Below are 17,744 nucleotides of genomic sequence, written 5' to 3'. Positions count from 1 at the left end.
GAACTGCCTAGGTAACAACCTCATTATTTATGTTTCCGTTAAATGTTAAAGTAATAATGAAGGTGAAATAGATTATTTTGGTAATATATCTAATACACTATAGTTTTTTTATAAACACTGAATAATTTACATGAAGACAGGTCGTTTCTATTTCGGGAATCAGAATTCTTCCAAAATTTCTTTGAAAGGGCTCTGCTTTCAGCTTGAATTTTAATTATCTGGGTTCAAAAGCATTTACATTTTTCATTGAAAGGTTCTAGCTTAGAAAACGAAGGCTATTCACAACTGTACTAGCCAACCTCCTGTGCTGCTTTTGCCCCCTGAGCCTTTCTTTCCCATCTCCTCATTCACAGGTCAGAGTGAGGCCACCACTCACTTCATAATGCTGAAACATTTGGGAGTTGTGCTTTTGGAGTAGAATGTCTTTTGATTATTACATTCCTGAGGCAGGAGGGAGTTCATTTTACCAGGGTTGGGTTAAGGACAGGTTTGCCCAGAGGCAGAGGAATGGACAAGGTGACCTCTTCTCTCCCAACCAGAGAATTTGTTAATTCTGTAACATCAATTAGTAATAAGGACAACTGACCCCTGAACCAGCTGCTGTCCTCAAGTGTTGTGCGTATAGAAGTCACCTTATAAATGTCCGATAGGTCAATAAACAGTTGATCAGAGCATGTATTAAGCACTTAGCAGAGTGTTCTTGTCCACCCCATTCAGTTCACCACTAATGTAGAGAAGATGAAAATTAATCTGGTTTCTAGCTCTGGTATTGTAGAACACCAATGTTCTCTTGAGGCAGAATAGGTAACTTTTAGTTTGGTGGCGTTTAGGATCTTTTGGCCATAGAGCAGAAGTCACGACAGATGTTTTCATCTTATAAATCCCTTCATTAATTCCAGCTTGTGCTTAGTAGATCACTTTGAGACTAAGCTGGTTCTGTCATAACAAGGTGGCTGACATTGACTCTTCCTGTTGATCATTTAATTGCATGAGAGTGGGCAGGTTTATGACGTTTTCTGTTACTTTATTGAACCAGTGCTATTGTGCTGGCAGAGTTGAACCTAGAGAGAAATAGCCTCCCTACAGAATGGCATCACAGTTTGCAGTAGTCAAGAAAATATTAGGGGAATTAGCGCAGATACAGATTTGTGTTGAAAAGTTATGAATTATGGAATTATGTGGATGACCATGAGCTTGAGATTTATTTTTATTCCATTGAAAGTAGGTACAGCGGCAGCGCGAAAAGAAATAATCCGTAACAAAATCCGTGCAATTGGCAAGATGGCAAGAGTCTTTTCTGTCCTCAGGTAATGATTTATTTTCTCTGTTGCATATAGAGTATGTGATGCTCCGCTCATATTATATGTGTTAACTAAACTTGAATGTCCTAGGCTTATCTTTGAGAAGTGGCAAGGTGGCCTCTAATAATCCCAGTTGCGTGTACAGCTTAGAAATGGGCCTGGGCCACAACTCTGAGGACCGGTGGGAGCCTGCACCAGAATCCTCTGGCCTGGGGCTGTTGGGTCAGAGTGACAGCAATATTTATTTATTGTCTGCCTGCTGGGAACAGTGCACCAGACTAAGTGCTTGAGGAATGTACAATAGAAGCAAAGTATATAATGACTGCTTTCCAGTTCCTTAAAATCTAGTGGATGAGGAACTATGATCTTACAGGTTACGATAGGCAGGCTTGTGGGCTCCATCTGACATTCAAAGGATAGGGGCTGAAAAAGGAAGATTGGAGCCAGGGTGCCCTCAGGGAGATGAAGAACCCAAAAAAGTCCCAAGACACCAGAGGGCCCAATGGCAAGGCAGTGTGTTGTAGGGGAGGGGGGAGTCCAAATAGAGGAGGGAGGGACATTCACAAGGTCCTGAGACCCTAAGGTCAGCTAGGCCTTGCAGGTGCAGGCAAAAGTTGCAAGAGATACAGGGCTGGTCCTGGAGCTGAGACCAAGGGGGAAGAGAAAGAAAGGGGAGGAGCTTGAGAAGCAGAAACGAAAAGTTTCTTGACTTTGGATCTTCCTGCTTTCCTGTGGCAGGAGTAAAAACTATGGACCAAATGTGAAGCGTTGCAGAAGTGAGTTTTAGCTTTTTATATATTTTAAGATTAGGAATAATGGGTTTTTTTCGGGCCAGGTAGCCTGTTTGGTTCCGCTTGACCCCGGAATACAATAAATTACATTTGCTACTGGGAAGCCTTGCATTTCTGTATTTAAAGTGACATTTAAGTCCCATTTGGTGCCATCCTGTTTTGTGAAGGAGTTATGCGAGCTGTATTAGTAGGAGTAATAGCATTTATTTAGCACTTTATTTGCACAAAGCACTTTGCTAAGCACTGGGAACGAAGTGCATGAAAGAAGAGTAGATACGGTCCCTGGCCCCCAAGGGGCTCAGGATCTAAGAATGGTGGGGGGAAGATGGGGTAATTGGTGATAGACACATAAAGAAAGGCAAACAAAAATACAGAAGACAAATGTAATGACAAGCCTGAAAGGAGCAGCAGGATTTCAGGTTCGTCACAGTTCAGGCCCACAGTTCAGCCCCAGAAGTCACAGCTGTGGTTCACAGGGGTGACCTTCACAGTCTCAAAATATGAGGAGGCCTCACATGGCTACTGACTGAGTCTCCCTGAGCCAAAACAGGGGTTTATGTGAGGCCAGGTATCACTGGGGAAGGGCAGCGTGGACGGCTTCACGCGACAACTGACGGTCGAGCCCTTTCCTGGGGTGAAACGGGTAAATATATTCCGAGTCAATCAGTCGTATTTATTGAGCGCTTGCTGTTTGCAGAGCACTGTACTAAGTAAATGCAACAGAGTTGGTAGATACGATACCTGCCCACAACGAGCTCAAAGTCTACAGGGGGAGACAGTAATATAAAAAAATAATTGATGGATGTGTACCATCAGTGTTGGGGGGGCTGAGGGAGGGGTGAATAAAGGGAGCAAATCAGGGTGATGCAGAAGGGAGTGGGAAAATCAGGAATGGGGGGCTTAGCCAGGGAAGGTCTCCTAGAGGAGATGTGCCTTCAATAAGGCTTTGAAGGCAGGAAGAGTAAACATCTGTCGGATATGAAGAGCGAGTACACCCCGGGACAGAGGCAGGGCGAGAGGTCGGCAGCGAGAAGGACGAGATTGAGGTACAGTGAGTAGGTTGGCAGTAGAGAGTGAGATTTTGGCTTTGAGATTAATCTGTAGTATTTAGTGAGCCCCATCTCTGTGCAGAGCACTGTTCTAAGGATGTGGGAGAGTTCACTAGAATCGTTAGACACAATCCCTGCCGTAAGGAGTAGCTTACAGTGTCACAGGGTAGATTACTGTTCCTAGTCATCATTCTCATCCTTGTGGATTGAGCACTGGCACTAGACAACCTTGAGGTTTCCTGTAAAATTCTCGGTCCACCTCCCTCTGTCCACCCTCTCCCTTTTATCTGACCTTGATGCAAGCCTTTCTGTGCACTTTAGATGGGTAGGCTTGCTCAAGAGTTTACAGCTAATGGGACTTAGATTGCATTGAATGCAGTAAGAGAACTACCTAGAAGAGAAAATGTATTAGGGGTTTAAGGGCAGGGATGTCAACTTATTCCCATTTTGTTTTATTCTCTGACCTCCATTCAATTCATTGTTTTTGTGAGGCGATAAGGATATGTTTGCCCTTTTATTTTGGTGGGAGTCGTTTTGAGCCATGACTAAAGGCCCAGTGCCTCAGAGTCACAAAAGTATCACGAGCAATCATGAAAAGCAGTCTCTTCATCCCTCTCCCCTCCCAGTCAACAACCAGAATATGGCAGGTACACCCCCACCCCATCCCCCTCAGGTTTCCTGCTACTTTGATGTACTCACATAGTAAGCACTCAATAAATACGATTGATTGATTGATTGATGTACTCCTCAAGTCCTGGGATCCTAGGCAGGCTTTGATCCCACAGAAGCAGTGGAAAGAGCACTGGCCTGAGAGCCAGAGGACTTGGGGTCTAATCCCGGCTCTGCCACTTGCCTGCTGTGTGAATTTGGGCAAGTCACTTCACTTCTCTGGGCCTCAGGTTAATTATCTATAAAATGGGGATTCCCTGTTAGTCAATCAGTGGTATTTATTGAGCGCTTACTTAGTTTACTTAGCTTACTGTTAGATCGTGAGCCCTCCGAAAGACAGGGACTCTGTGAATTCCCACCTGTGTATTTTCTCCCAGCTGTTAGTACAGTTCTATGCACATAGTGGAAAGAGCCCGGGCTTTGGAGTCAGAGGTCATGGGTTCGAATCCCGCCTCCCCCACATGTCTTCTGTGTGACGCTGGGCAAGTCACTTCACTTCTCTGTGCCCCAGTTCCCTCATCTGTAAAATGGGGGTTAAGACTGTGAGCCCCACGTGGGACAACCTCATCTCCTTGTGTTCCCCCCAGCGCTTAGAACAGTGCTTTGCACATAGTAAGCGCTTAGCAAATACCAACATTATTATTATTATTATAGTAAGCACTTAATAAAAGCTATTGGAACTATTACTACTACTTGGACTTCGACTGCGAGCCCCATGTGGGACGGAGACTGCGTTTAACCCGATTACCTTGTATCTCCCAGCGTTGAGTATGGGGCCCGGCTCAAAGTAAGCCCTTAAATGCCACAATTAAATATTATTCTCATCTCCCCGTCAGGTGCAAACTGTGGATGTGCTTCCACCACCACGGGCCCTCCCATGTCGATTTAATGAGTAGAGGTTAGAAATAGTAGCACAGAGTAGTCTTTCCCTTTGAAAACGACTCAGGACCGGGAATCTGCTCTATTGGTATTTAAATGTTTTGGTGTCTGTTCTCTGCCCTTAGGGAGGAGAGTGAAAGCGTGCTGACACTCAAGGGTTTGACTCCCACAGGAATGTTGCCAAGTGGAGTGTTGGCTGGAGGACGGCAGACCCTGCAAAGTGGTAATGATGTTATGCAACTTGCTGTGCCTCAGATGGACTGGGGCACACCTCGCTGTTTTGCTAACACTACACATAATGCATGCAGGGAATTTCTTCTGCTTTTCAGTTCCTGTCTCAGCAGCTGACACAGGCACCTGGTGCTGTGTGTTTTGTCAGGCAGTGTCCGACCGATACCTGAACCAGGGTATAAAACTGAGAAGCCAGTTATTAGAACCGAGGAACCACTGTCAGCCCCTCCGACTTTTTTCAGAGGATTTAGATTAAGCTCGCGTCGTCGTCCCGGGGCCGTTTGTCATCGATGATCTTTCATGGTTTATTTATCTATTTATTTCCCTGGAGTATTAAAAGTTCGCACTGTGCTGTAGAGCCTGAGCTGTTCAATATGAAGACCAGTGCCTAGTCATTTGGGGGACATTCAGAATGCAGAAATGGAAATGTGATTCCCAGCTTTTTGTTGTTTGCTTTTAATTTATGTAACTGTATTAGACTGTGCTGCTTGTTTTTCATTGGAAAACGTCCCATGCTTCTAGTGCTGGATTCCACGCTGGGCCCTAGAGCATTACTATGCACTCCACTTGCAGACAGATTTGTGCAAGGTTTTGTACCCTGGTAAATGATACCAAAGTTTGTTTTCTGTGGTGTTTGTCGAATGTTCTATGTATAATGGACTGTCTCTGTAACATGCTGTTTCCTTCCTCTGCAGATGTAGCTGCTTTCTTAAATCTGTCTGTCTTTCTCTAGGTATAGCTGTTATGTCTGTATAAGTATGTTTAATTAAACTACTCTTTCAGATACTTGTTTGTCTCTTCATGTAGAAGCAACTCTGCAGCACCTTGTTTTGAGGTTTGCTGCATTTGCTACCGCACTTTGTGCGATCTCAACAGTTATGTAACTGAGTAGATGTTCAGTTGTTGTTATAAAGTAAGCAGAGAATAAAGGGGTTGAATTTAAATCCTGTAAGTCAAAATTAAAGGGTGTTTATTAAGTGTGCCTATATTTTTGCATGAAAATAAAAAGAATTATATATAAAGCATTCCTGTAATCTGGCTCATTGAATATCTTATCAAAACTAAATATTTTTTGAGTTGGTGAAAATACCGAATCAGCTTTTTAGACGGCCCATCACAGATTAAAATAGGTATAAGGGAAGCGATGTGAATTTTACAGGATGTATCCAGTGAGAAAGTCCAGAATTTGATTTCAGTGATTGGACAGCAGAAAAATAGATCTGGAAGAAAGTGGGCTTTCCGCCATCGGTTAGCCAACCCTGTTGCGAGATCCTGTAGGAAACATTGCTTATATTTCATTATGAAAGATAACTCTGGAAGCATTCTGCAAATTAGACGAGATTTTTAAATTTTTTCAAGTAAGAATTCGGTCCACTGATTTAGTAATCGGTTGTTTAAAAAATAAGTTATTTTCACATTTGGGTTAAATTTTTCCGTTCAATTTCATTTTCATTCTGAGACTTCCGTAATGACCCACAAATATGAAAGCTCGTTTTATGTATAAATCGTTTTTCCCCGGAACACAGTTATATGTACTCGTAGCTTGTACCTGTCCTAGTTCTGTATGTGTTTTGTCTACAACAACAGTAGTGTGTGTGATGGGTCCATCAGAGTTGTTTTGGAAAGCATACACATCTCTAATTTTAGTTGGTATTTGCATTCTGAATCATTTTTACAAGGTTGCAATATCAGTTTTCAGTAAAGTCCTCAGTTTTCTAGGACTGCGCTGTTCTGTAAATAATAGAAAAGAGCAAAGTTTTTGTGGGTTTTATGAGCTCAAAGTACGTTATAATAAGTGGAGAAGGCTTTGAACATTCAAAAATATATAATAGTAGACTGTATTTCTTCAGCTTGATTTGTATTTAGCATCTTTCCTCCTAAGCACTCTAGAAAGAGAAGCTGAAGACCAAATAAAATGAGGGAGTTGACTACCTTACTGATTAATGGATCCAGAAAATCATTTAGTAGCACCTCTTTGTAGAAATTAATTTAAAAGAGGTTTTTACATAAACCAAGTTCAAATTGAACCAATCAGTAGGTGATTTTTATTCAAGAAAAAACAAAGTAGTACTATTATTTATTTGATTTCATGTTGCAGTGCAAACTCTATCTTCACTAGAACCTCCGTTGAAGACGTGACAAAACCTTTCTCAGTAATGTCACAGTACTTCCAGTTATCCAACCATTGGGAACTTTGAGGGCCACAGTTTGATGCAGGGCTGTCTCAGGGTATATATGTGGCTTGAAAGAATAGATGATAAGTGAAAATGAGCAGAGATTAAGTGATCAGAAGAGAAACAAGAAAATTATCTTCTGGAATGTTTAATAATTATAAAGCTGTTTTCTTTTTGGCTTATTATTTACTGTCAAAATGACTGTCTCAGTTCTAAGTAGTTTGGTTCCATTATGGTTGGTGCAAGACTGCAACAAATATAATTTGATTGAGGAAACGGTGAATGTATGCAGTACAAAAATATAAAGCGATTAAGAAAATATAAAATTTCACCTTGTAAGAGTTTGACATTTTATTTACAGATTTTTATACCATCAGTATAATCTAAATAATCCATAATTCCAATAATAAATAGCACTTTGATCATTGTCATTTTTGCTTTTCTATAATGATATGACAAGTTATGGGTAGTTTTTTTTAATGGCAAGACTTCTGTTCCTCCAAGACAACTAGGAAAATAAGCCCTTTCAGAAGTTAATTGCTTGAGATTTCTGAATCTCTGGAGGACCACTTTCTGATTTCTCTCTTCAAGGGTATCCTATAAGTGGGCCACACTTCATTTTAAAATTGTAACAAATGTAAAATTAGCAGTAAGGACTATAAAGTGCCCCTCTGTTTGAAAGTCACGATTTAGCATCTAGTTTCATTTGTTTTTCATCTTTTACAGTTCAACAGTGTTCTATCCCAAGATAGTCACTCCTTTTGAGAATCCCTGTAACTCCCGGGCCTTTGCGATAACTTTTGATTTAATCTGTTACGTCTACAAAATGTTTTTCCCATCGCCAGATTGTCACTCCCAAGACTTCTGCCTATGCACCTCTGTACAAGTAGCACTAGTGAAAGACATGCTCAGAAACTGTTGTATTTTAAGCATTTGTGAACAAACTCTTGTACTAAGCAATTTCACCGAAGGTGGGTATGGTGCAACGGTCCCGGTGTTACGAGGTTGTCGGCTTTCTATAGCTTACTGCTCTAACTTGCAGCTAGACTAGCTCCTTGAAAGGGTTTTTATCACCAAAGTAATCCAGAAAAATGCCCTGAGGTAAATTGCTCAGCTCAAGTCCCCTAAAATTCTTTAAAGCTACATGCTAGGCAATGGATGTGTACTTTTTTTGGAGTGTAGATGGTGTTTCATACATCTACATCCTTAGATATGTGAAATATCTAAGAGAAGCAGCGTGGCTCAGTGGAAAGAGCCCGGGCTTTGGAGTCAGAGGTCATGGGTTCAAATCCCGGCTCCGCCAGTTGTCAGTTGTGTGACTTTGGGGAAGTCACTTCACTTCTCTGGGCCTCAGTTACCTCATCTGTAAAAATGGGGATTAAGACTGTGAGCCCCCCGTGGGACAACCTGATCACCTTGTGACCTCCCCAGCGCTTAGAACGGTGCTTGGCACATAGTAAGCGCTTAGTAAATGCCATCATCATCAAATACCCAGCCCAGATTTTCCCTGGAGAATTGTAGGAGTGGTGCAGGAACTTTTCCCTGCTCCCTCCTCCCTTCTCTTCTGAGGGAGCCAGTGAAAGAGGCAGGAATGAGCTCACAGAGCCGGGATCACAGTGACATGACCAGATAAAATGAGAGCAGGCTGTTGCAGAAATGTTTGAAACGTCTGTTTTGCTTTTGTAAAGACGGCAGGATCCTCCAGGTTTTCTCCCGGAACGCGGCTGCATGGTCAATTTTGACATATTTAGGCTTACAGTGACTTGAATGCTCCAATTTAAAGAGTGTTTTTTGCCGATAGTCTCCCTCTAACCGGGACCATCGCTACCCTTTAGAGCTGAGAGGGTGGGGCAGCCTAGTGGAAAAATTGGTATTTCACCCTGTGAACTGGGGGAGCCAGTTGGATGTGAAATAGAATGAAAAAGGAAATACCAAATTTACTGATAAAAATCCTGGCATTCGCTTTACTTGAAACTCCCATCTGGGAACCTAATGGAATCTGATATTGTCATTTAAATGGTTTGACTCTTGACACCAGATTTCAAACAGCGCTCTGCACAGAGTAAGCGCTCAATAAATACGATTGATGATGATTTCAAACGTGCAGTCGGCACTGGAGGGGGCCGGGGTGGGAGCTCAGTTGCTTCAGAGGAACGGATCTCTCTGTTTATGAACTCCCGAGCAGTGGTGTCAAAATACCGGGTGTAACTCTATGCATGTAAGAAGGGGGGGAGTGTCTTTCTCGGAGAAGCTTATTAATCGTCTAGCGTGGGGTATTGTGATATTTTTAAGTTGATCATTGCCTTTTCTGCTGTACGATATGACCCTTCTCATCTCTCTCATTCATTTTGCATGCCTCTGCTCACTTCTGTACAGCCACAGTTGAGGCAATTGAGGCTGAAAAAGGTACGATCGGAGAGTCCTTTCGAGGGGCAGAGATCTGTGGTGTTTGGGTGGGCATCAGAAATGTCCTGTGTGGGCGGGTCTTACTTTCAGCTTGCATAACCGGATGAATCACACTTGCTGGCTCATTGTCTTTACCCGTAACATTCATTTCTTTCCGTGAGGACTGTTGTCCGGGAAATGCTTTTTTTCCTTTCTTAACACCATGTGCGTTAGCGTTTAGCCCGTTGATTTGTGTTAAAGCATGATGCAGTGTACCTGGCAGTGTTTTCCATCTTTTTGTAATGTTCACGTTTCTACCAGTCCTACACACAGTTGTCCTTTTCTTGTTTTGCATGTTTCTACTTTAATTTGGAATTTACTTCAAAGTAGAATGGCCTTACATTTGAGGTTTTTCCAGAGGAAAAAAAATCACTTTTCATAACGCACCTAGTGTAGTAATCCTCACTCTGTTGGGGGTTTTTTTCCTTATTGCGGTTTGGTCTTTTGTTTGCTGATCAGTACATGTTTAACTTGAATTTTTTGAGGAGACTTAACACTGCTGAATGCATCACTGCCCCGACCGCTGCCCCAACCGTATATTTTGTTCCCAGATGTAAAGTCTGAGCCCCAATGTTTTGCATGTACAAAGTCATCCATTCCCACATGGGAGTCTATCCAGTGCACGTTGGATTTGTCTCTGAGCCTTTCAAATTAGGTCAATGAAAAATCGTCATTGGCAGAGTACTTTATTTTATTTCCATTCTGATCTCTAAACAACTCTTAGAGAATGGATTGCATGTTAAGGAGATCTGTAGCCCTTTACATGATCAGACACACTCTGGTCTTAAATTCTTCAACTGGAGGAAAAAACATTTCCCACCTCTTTCGTTACCCACGGATGGTGAGGGTTGATTATCTTCTGACATGGTGAATTTATGCCGCCTCTTCCACCTTCATTGTGGGTGCAGATAATGTGCGCAGCATTCGAAGACATCATTGTTTAACGTCCTCACTGCATCTGGCTTGCTGATGCTTTTCGTGTGTCAATTTATTGAAATTAAAGGGTTAGGACGTGCCCCACTCTAGAGGTGTTAGTGCTTCAGTGCTTAGAACAGTGCTTTGCACATAATAAGCGCTTAATAAATGCCATTATTATTATTATTATTATTACACCCAGTGAGGTGCCTTGGGAGATTTGGCCCGGGGCCCGGGGGGGGATTATCTGAGTTTTTCGAGGGGTTTTAAGGCTGCGCTAACACATGCCACATGTTTTCCATGTGAAATCTTTAAACCACCTTTTTAAAATTTAAGTTACATTTATCCCTGAATAGTTCAGGGTGGGGGAAGAGTCAAGATCCCCGGGTTACCGGGCGCAGCCGTAAACGCTCCCCGGGCTAATTTCCGTTGCTCGAAAATGGTTGTCGCCGAAAATGTAAAAACGTTCCCGGCATTTTTTTTCCCCGTCACTGACTTATCCAATTTGCATTTTATTAAGCAATACGAGGATTCTCTCCACAACACAGAATCTGCAGTTTCGAAGAGGCGAAAGGCCTGGATAGGATCAACGAGAGAATGCCACCCCGCAAAGATGCCGTGCAGCAGGATGGTTTTAATTCCCTGAACACCGCCACACACGCGACCGAAAACCACGGGACAGGCAACGGCGGTGCTCAGTGACCCCGCGGCGTCCACGGGACGCGCGTCTCAGGCCCGGGAGCGGACAGGACACCCGCGAAGCCGGAGGGCCCCATCATGCCAACCGTTTAATAAATGTGCCACAGAAAATGTCACCGGACCCTCTGGAGTAACCATTGTGCTTTTGAGACCCAGCCCGTTCCCCGGGTGGAGACCTGGACACCCCCGGACACACTCTGCAGGCTGACGAGGCGGCGTCACTGGTGGCTGAGCCAAAGAGAGATGTGGGAGTGCCAGGATTTCCAAGCTGATTCCCCAGGAGCATGCCTAGGCTGATGTTTTACGGTTCACACATTTGAGTTTACAAATGAGAATCCCCCCATCACCACCACCACCGCCGCCACCGCCACCCCTAGCCATTGAAATAACCCCAAGAGCCAGCTATTTGCCCATGGACTTTGGTTTCACGAAATCTCCTTAAAGGACAGATTAGAAAGGTCTTAAAAACAACGTTTCTGAGGTTACAAAGTTGCCGTTTACGTATCGGGGAAAATGCCAGATATCCAGTTGGCAGTTGTGCAAAATGCTGACCTCAGGTACTAGTCTTTCGATGTTTCCTAATTCTGTATTATAATCTCTCTCTGTTTTTTAGTTATGGGGTAGTGGAAGATTTCTTAAAGAACTGTTTGTTACTTGAACAAAGAGCAAAAGAGCTATTTAATTTCAAACCGTTTTGGCCCAGATTTTTGGAGATAGCCCTGAAATTTAAAAAGAAGACATCTAATCTAAAAAAAAAAAAAAAAAAAAATCACCGAACTGCTCATTTAAGGAACTTCAAGAGAAGCTTGTACATTTTATTAAAGTAAATTTTGATTCAGATCATGTCTGTAAAAGTTGATGTATTTTGTGTATGCATGTTTTCATTTTTGCAAATGTTTAATATATAGACCTACGATGTACAGGTACGATACGTAATAGGTTACCTAGATGTTACGGGAACTTTTAGTTTATTGTGGGTATTAAAGTTGCTTAAATAGCTAAGTGCCACTGAATGACTAGCTGCTGGCTTTATCATTTTTATTCTGTAAAAGGAAATGGAAAATGATCTGGAACATTTTTTTTTTTAGGCAGATGCAGCGTAGAAGCATTAGTGAAAGCCTAAAGTCAAGACTGCATGTTGAACTTTTTTTAATAGTTGCAGGACTGCTTGGTTAAAATACATGGAACCATGTGCTCATTTTTCACAACTATTGACCTGTATTGATTGCTGCTGTAGTTTGGTATCTACCTTTGCATCTGTTCCCCACTTCTCTTGGCCCCCTGGAATCCAGCTCACCGCTCCAGGCAGTGGAATCCATCTCCCTGTTGTTTGCCATAAAGTACGCCCTGTGCATTCTCCTCTCTGAGGTGGAAATTTTATGCATGTTCTGGACTTTTGAAATATTTTATAAATAGTAGCACACAATAAATTTTGTGCATGGGCCGCTGCTCTTGTTGTTGTGTTGTGTTTTCTTTGGAAGATCAGGTCTCATCTGGCTCAGTTGAATTCCGATTGTCAATTTCCATGCTGGAGGAATTATCCGGAAGGGGGATTGGGGTGGACGCTTGGTAAAAGGCATCTCTGCAGATAGAAAAGTCTGAAGAGATCCCGCAGTTCGAGGTGTCTTTTTGGAGTTTGGATTTTTTTCTGGACTTTTTTGGTACATTTGGTTGAAAATAACTGATCACAATCCCAAAACCTAAGACGTTTTCTATACTTAATTTGTCACCCTTTAGAGGTTTTCTTAAATAGGTATGTAAGGACAGTATTTTTCATTTTACTTTTTGAAAAAGCAGAGAAAAAGATCACTGTATTGGGAACATAGTTTTGTACCAGAAATTTAGTTTACCACTGATGTAAGGCAGTTAGTTCTTTAATCTTATTTGGACCTTCTTTAATCCATGCAGATACATATGGAAGTGTAAAAGTCTCAGGGTTGCCTTTGAATAATCTTTTAGACTGTGAGCCCACTGTTGGGTAGGGACTGTCTCTATATGTAGCCAACTTGTACTTCCCAAGCGCTTAGTACAGTGCTGTGCACACAGTAAGTGCTCAATAAATAAGATTGATGATGATGATAATGTAAATGGTGGCGATAGTGGAGTGGGTTAAACTCTTATTGTGTGCCAAGCACTGTACTAAGCACTGAACTGGGATAGAAACAAGCTACTCAAGACAGGTGTCGTTCCTGTCCCACATGAAACTCACAGACTAAGTAGGAGGGAGAACAGGGAGAGCAATCCCCGTTTTATAGATGAGACAACTGAGGTACTGAGAAGGTGATCAATAAAAGTTAAGCAACTGGCCCAAGGTCACACAGCAGACAAGGGCAGAACTGGAATTAAAATTCAGACCTTCTGACTCCAAGGCTCCTGCTCTTACCGCCAGGCTATTCTCTGGTTGAGTGTTGAGGTGGAAATAGGGATTACAATCTGGTATCCCTGGAAAAATGTTTAATACGTAAAAGTAACAGCAAAGACCAGGCTCATCCAGAGTGCACCCAAGAAAATCAATCAATCAATCAATCGTATCTATTGAGCGCTTACTATGTGCAGAGCACTGTACGAAGCGCTTGGGAAGTACAAATTGGCAACACATAGAGACAGTCCCTACCCAACAGTGGGCTCACAGTCTAAAAGGGGGAGACAGAGAACAGAACCAAACATACCAACAAAATAAAATAAATAGGATAGAAATGTACAAGTAAAATAAATAAATAAATAAATAAATAGAGTAATAAATATGTACTAATAAATATGTAAGTAATAAATATGTAAGAAAAGTCACGTGCGTTCTTCCAGGACCTTCCAGAAATGGGGTATGTCATTGCCGCCTAGGTCGAGTCCATTTCAGTTTGGAATCTATAACAACCGGTTAGCAAATTTTTCCACTTTTTCTCTTGCTCCCTACGTGGGCAGTCGTTAGCCTCCACCCAACTGCTCATGTCTGTCGTTTAAGGGTAAGTACTTGATAGACCGTGCCAGTTGTTTTATCCTCAGCCTCCCTTGTAGGGTAAGTATTCATGTATGGTTTCCCCATTTGCTGTTTTGGGATGGTGATAACTGTATTGGAAGCTCTTAATTCCTTTGGTTATTAACTCCTATAGTTGTAGCATATGTATTGCTAATGTTAATTATACCTATTATACCTTTTATAATTATACCTATATAATATATACCTATATAATATATATACTAATATACTAGTATATAATTAGTAATATAACATATTACATATTATAATATATAGTAATATAGTATAGTATATAGTATAGTATATAGTACTATATAGTATAGTATAGTATAGTAATATAATTAGTAATATAATATAGTAATATAACCAGTAATATATAATTACTATATATAATAATATATATATACCTATATATACCTATATAATTATACCTATTATATATATAATTATATTATATTATATTATATATATAGGTTAATATATAATTACTATATATAATAATATATATATATATACCTATATATATACCTATATAATTATACCTATTATATATATATAGGTTAATTATACCTTAAAAAGATACTTTCCGGCAAGTAGGAATTGTAAGGAGGTTCCCTCTGGACTCTGAATGGTCTCCCATGTCTTCGTCCTGCTTTGCCACCTTTGTGGTGTGGGAGAAGCCTTCCTTTTGGGGAGTACAATAATAATGATGTAGCCCACTGTTGGGTAAGGACTGTCTCTATCCGTTGCCAATTTGTACTTCCCAAGCGCTTAGTACAGTGCTCTGCACACAGTAAGCGCTCAATAAATACGATTGATGATGATGTAATAATTGTGGTATTTGTTAAGCGCTTACTGGGTACCGGGCACTGTTCTAAGCGCTGGGGTGGATACAAGCAAATCGGATGGGACCCGGTCCCTATCCCAAATGAGGCTCGCGGTCTCAATCCCTATTTTACCGATGAGGGAACTGAGGCACAGAGAAGTGAAGTGACTTGCCCGGGGTCACACAGCCAGGCAAGTGGCAGAGCTGGGATTAGAACTCATGACCCGATTTCCGGCCGGGCCACGTTCTTTCCCTTGGTGTGGTATTCAGTGCCCCTTAAGAGCACATTGTGTGTAGGCCACGGGCAGCGTCCAGCAAAAATCCATTACACAAACCTCAGGTTTTGAATTAAAACCAGCCCGCGCACCTATCCCTGAAGCAAACACAAGCAACCACAACAGGAGTGGTAGGTTTGGGTCCCGGCCTGAGGTGATTCCCCCACCGTGATACCAGTCTTTTGGCAAAGGGCAGGAACAAGAGTTATATTGTTTCAACTGGGCCGGGTCACAGGGAAATGAATTCTCCTGGCAAAGAAAAGGTAGGAATTTGTGTCTTTTGGGTGAGGGCCAGACCTCCGTGTTACTGTTACTCAAGAGTGGGAATTCTGTCTTGTCAGTCCGGCTGGCGGGGTTAGAAAGATGAGTAGGGGACAGCTGTACCCCCGAGGCAGCTCAAGCGCGAGGGGATTGAACAACCATTTCTGTGAAAGGGGAGAGAGAAGAAAGGAAACCCGGAGCTTAGTGTGGTAAGTCACTTCTTCCATCAACCTGTTCTCTTAACTTGGATCCTTGCTGAGTGAAGTGTTCATCACTCGCGGAAGTGTTTATCTCTGAAATAATTTTTGGATAGCCGTTCCTGTCGGCCTTCAGTTTCCTCTTCCTTCCTTTCGGCCGCTTTAATGAAGTAGATGATTGGCAATGTGGACCAATAGCCCTTTCTGGGACTGTAGGGGATGGTAAACTGGATGAGGAGGAAGATGCGAACGGAAATCTGACCGTGGCTAATCAGGAACTGGGATGGGAAAAAGGCTCGCGTGCGGAGCGTTTAATGGAAGTCGCTAGTTTGGAGAAGTGGGTGGGGAAAGGTCAACACTAACGGCGTGGGAGCATTTTGGGACTAGGAGCTTGCTGCTCCTAAACTGTGAACTTGTTCTGAATCCTGCTAGGTTGTAAAGATCCTCGAGTGTAGGGATCGTGTCTACTTTATTGTATTGTACCTTATATCTTAGAATGGCGCTCGGCATATAGTACACGCTTAAATACCATCACTATTATTATTACTCTCTTCCCTAAGTGCTGAGGATAGTGATCTGCCCACAGTAAGCACTCAATAAGTAACATTTATTGATCCATATCATGTCTACTTCATTGTATTGTACCTTATATCTTAGAACAGTGCTCGGCATATAGTGCGCGCTTAAATACCATCACTATTATTATTATTACTCTCTTCCCTAAGTGCTGAGGATAGTGATCTGCCCACAGTAAGCACTCAATAAGTAACATTTATTGATCCATATCATGTCTACTTCATTGTATTGTACCTTATATCTTAGAACAGTGCTCGGCATATAGTGCGCGCTTAAATACCATCACTATTATTATTATTACTCTCTTCCCTAAGTGCTGAGGATAGTGGTCTGCCCACAGTAAGCACTCAATAAATAACATTTATTGATCCATATCATGTCTACTTTATTGTATTGTACCTTATATCTTAGAACGGTGCTTGGCATATAGTACGCGCTTAAATACCATCACTATTATTATTATTACTCTCTTCCCTAAGTGCTGAGGACAGTGGTCTGCCCACAGTAAGCACTCAATAAATAACATTTATTGATCCATATCCTGTCTACTTTATTGTATTGTACCTTATTCCTTAGAACGGTGATTGGCATATAGTGCGCGCTTAAATACCATCACTATTATTATTATTATTATTACTCTCTTCCCTAAGTGCTGAGGATAGTGGTCTGCCCACAGTAAGTACTCAATAAATGACATTTATTGATCCATATCCTGTCTACTTCATTGTATTGTACCTTATATCTTAGAACAGTGCTTGGCATGTAGTGCGCGCTTAAATACCATCACTATTATTATTATTATTACTCTCTTCCCTAAGTGCTGAGGATAGTGGTCTGCCCACAGTAAGCACTTAATAAATGACATTTATTGATCCATATCCTGTCTACTTCATTGTACCTTATATCTTAGAACGGTGCTTGGCATATAGCGCGCGCTTAAATACCATCGCTATTATTATTATTATTATTATTACTCTCTTCCCTAAGTGCTGAGGATAGTGGTCTGCCCACAGTAAGCATTCAATAAATAACATTTATTGATCCATATCCTGTCTACTTCATTGTATTGTACCTTCTATCTTAGAATGGTGCTTGGCATATAGTGTGTGCTTAAATACCATCACTATTATTATTATTACTCTCTTCCCTAAGTGCTGAGGATAGTGGTCTGCCCACAGTAAGCACTCAATAAATGACATTTATTGATCCATATCCTGTCTACTTCATTGTACCTTATATCTTAGAACGGTGCTTGGCATATAGCGCGCACTTAAATACCATCGCTATTATTATTATTATTACTCTCTTCCCTAAGTGCTGAGGATAGTGGTCTGCCCACAGTAAGCATTCAATAAATAACATTTATTGATCCATATCCTGTCTACTTTATTGTATTGTACCTTATATCTTAGAACGGCGCTTGGCATATAGTGCGTGCTTAAATACCATCACTATTATTATTATTACTCTCTTCCCTAAGTG

General features: G+C 41.6%; 1 protein-coding gene across 3 annotated transcripts in view; it reads left to right on the top strand.

Annotated features, from left to right (window-relative positions):
* Positions 1–12,603, top strand: part of PPP3CB (protein phosphatase 3 catalytic subunit beta) — a 54,584-nt gene extending 41,981 nt beyond the window's left edge. For 2 of the 3 annotated variants that reach the window (XM_038744418.1, XM_038744417.1), the window contains 4 exons: positions 1,223–1,307; positions 4,815–4,912; positions 9,471–9,500; positions 10,975–12,603. In XM_038744418.1, the coding sequence (XP_038600346.1) occupies positions 1,223–1,307; positions 4,815–4,912; positions 9,471–9,500; positions 10,975–11,156 (395 nt within the window). In that variant the 3' untranslated portion in view covers positions 11,157–12,603. The remainder of the gene's footprint in view (positions 1–1,222; positions 1,308–4,814; positions 4,913–9,470; positions 9,501–10,974) is intronic. The other variant, XM_038744419.1, reaches the window with a different exon arrangement.
* The last annotated feature ends 5,141 nt before the right edge of the window (positions 12,604–17,744 follow it).

This window comes from Tachyglossus aculeatus, chromosome 3, assembly GCF_015852505.1.
Source record: "Tachyglossus aculeatus isolate mTacAcu1 chromosome 3, mTacAcu1.pri, whole genome shotgun sequence".
In the NCBI taxonomy this organism is placed as follows: Eukaryota; Metazoa; Chordata; class Mammalia; order Monotremata; family Tachyglossidae; genus Tachyglossus; species Tachyglossus aculeatus.
This window is presented reverse-complemented; position numbering and strand designations above follow the sequence as displayed.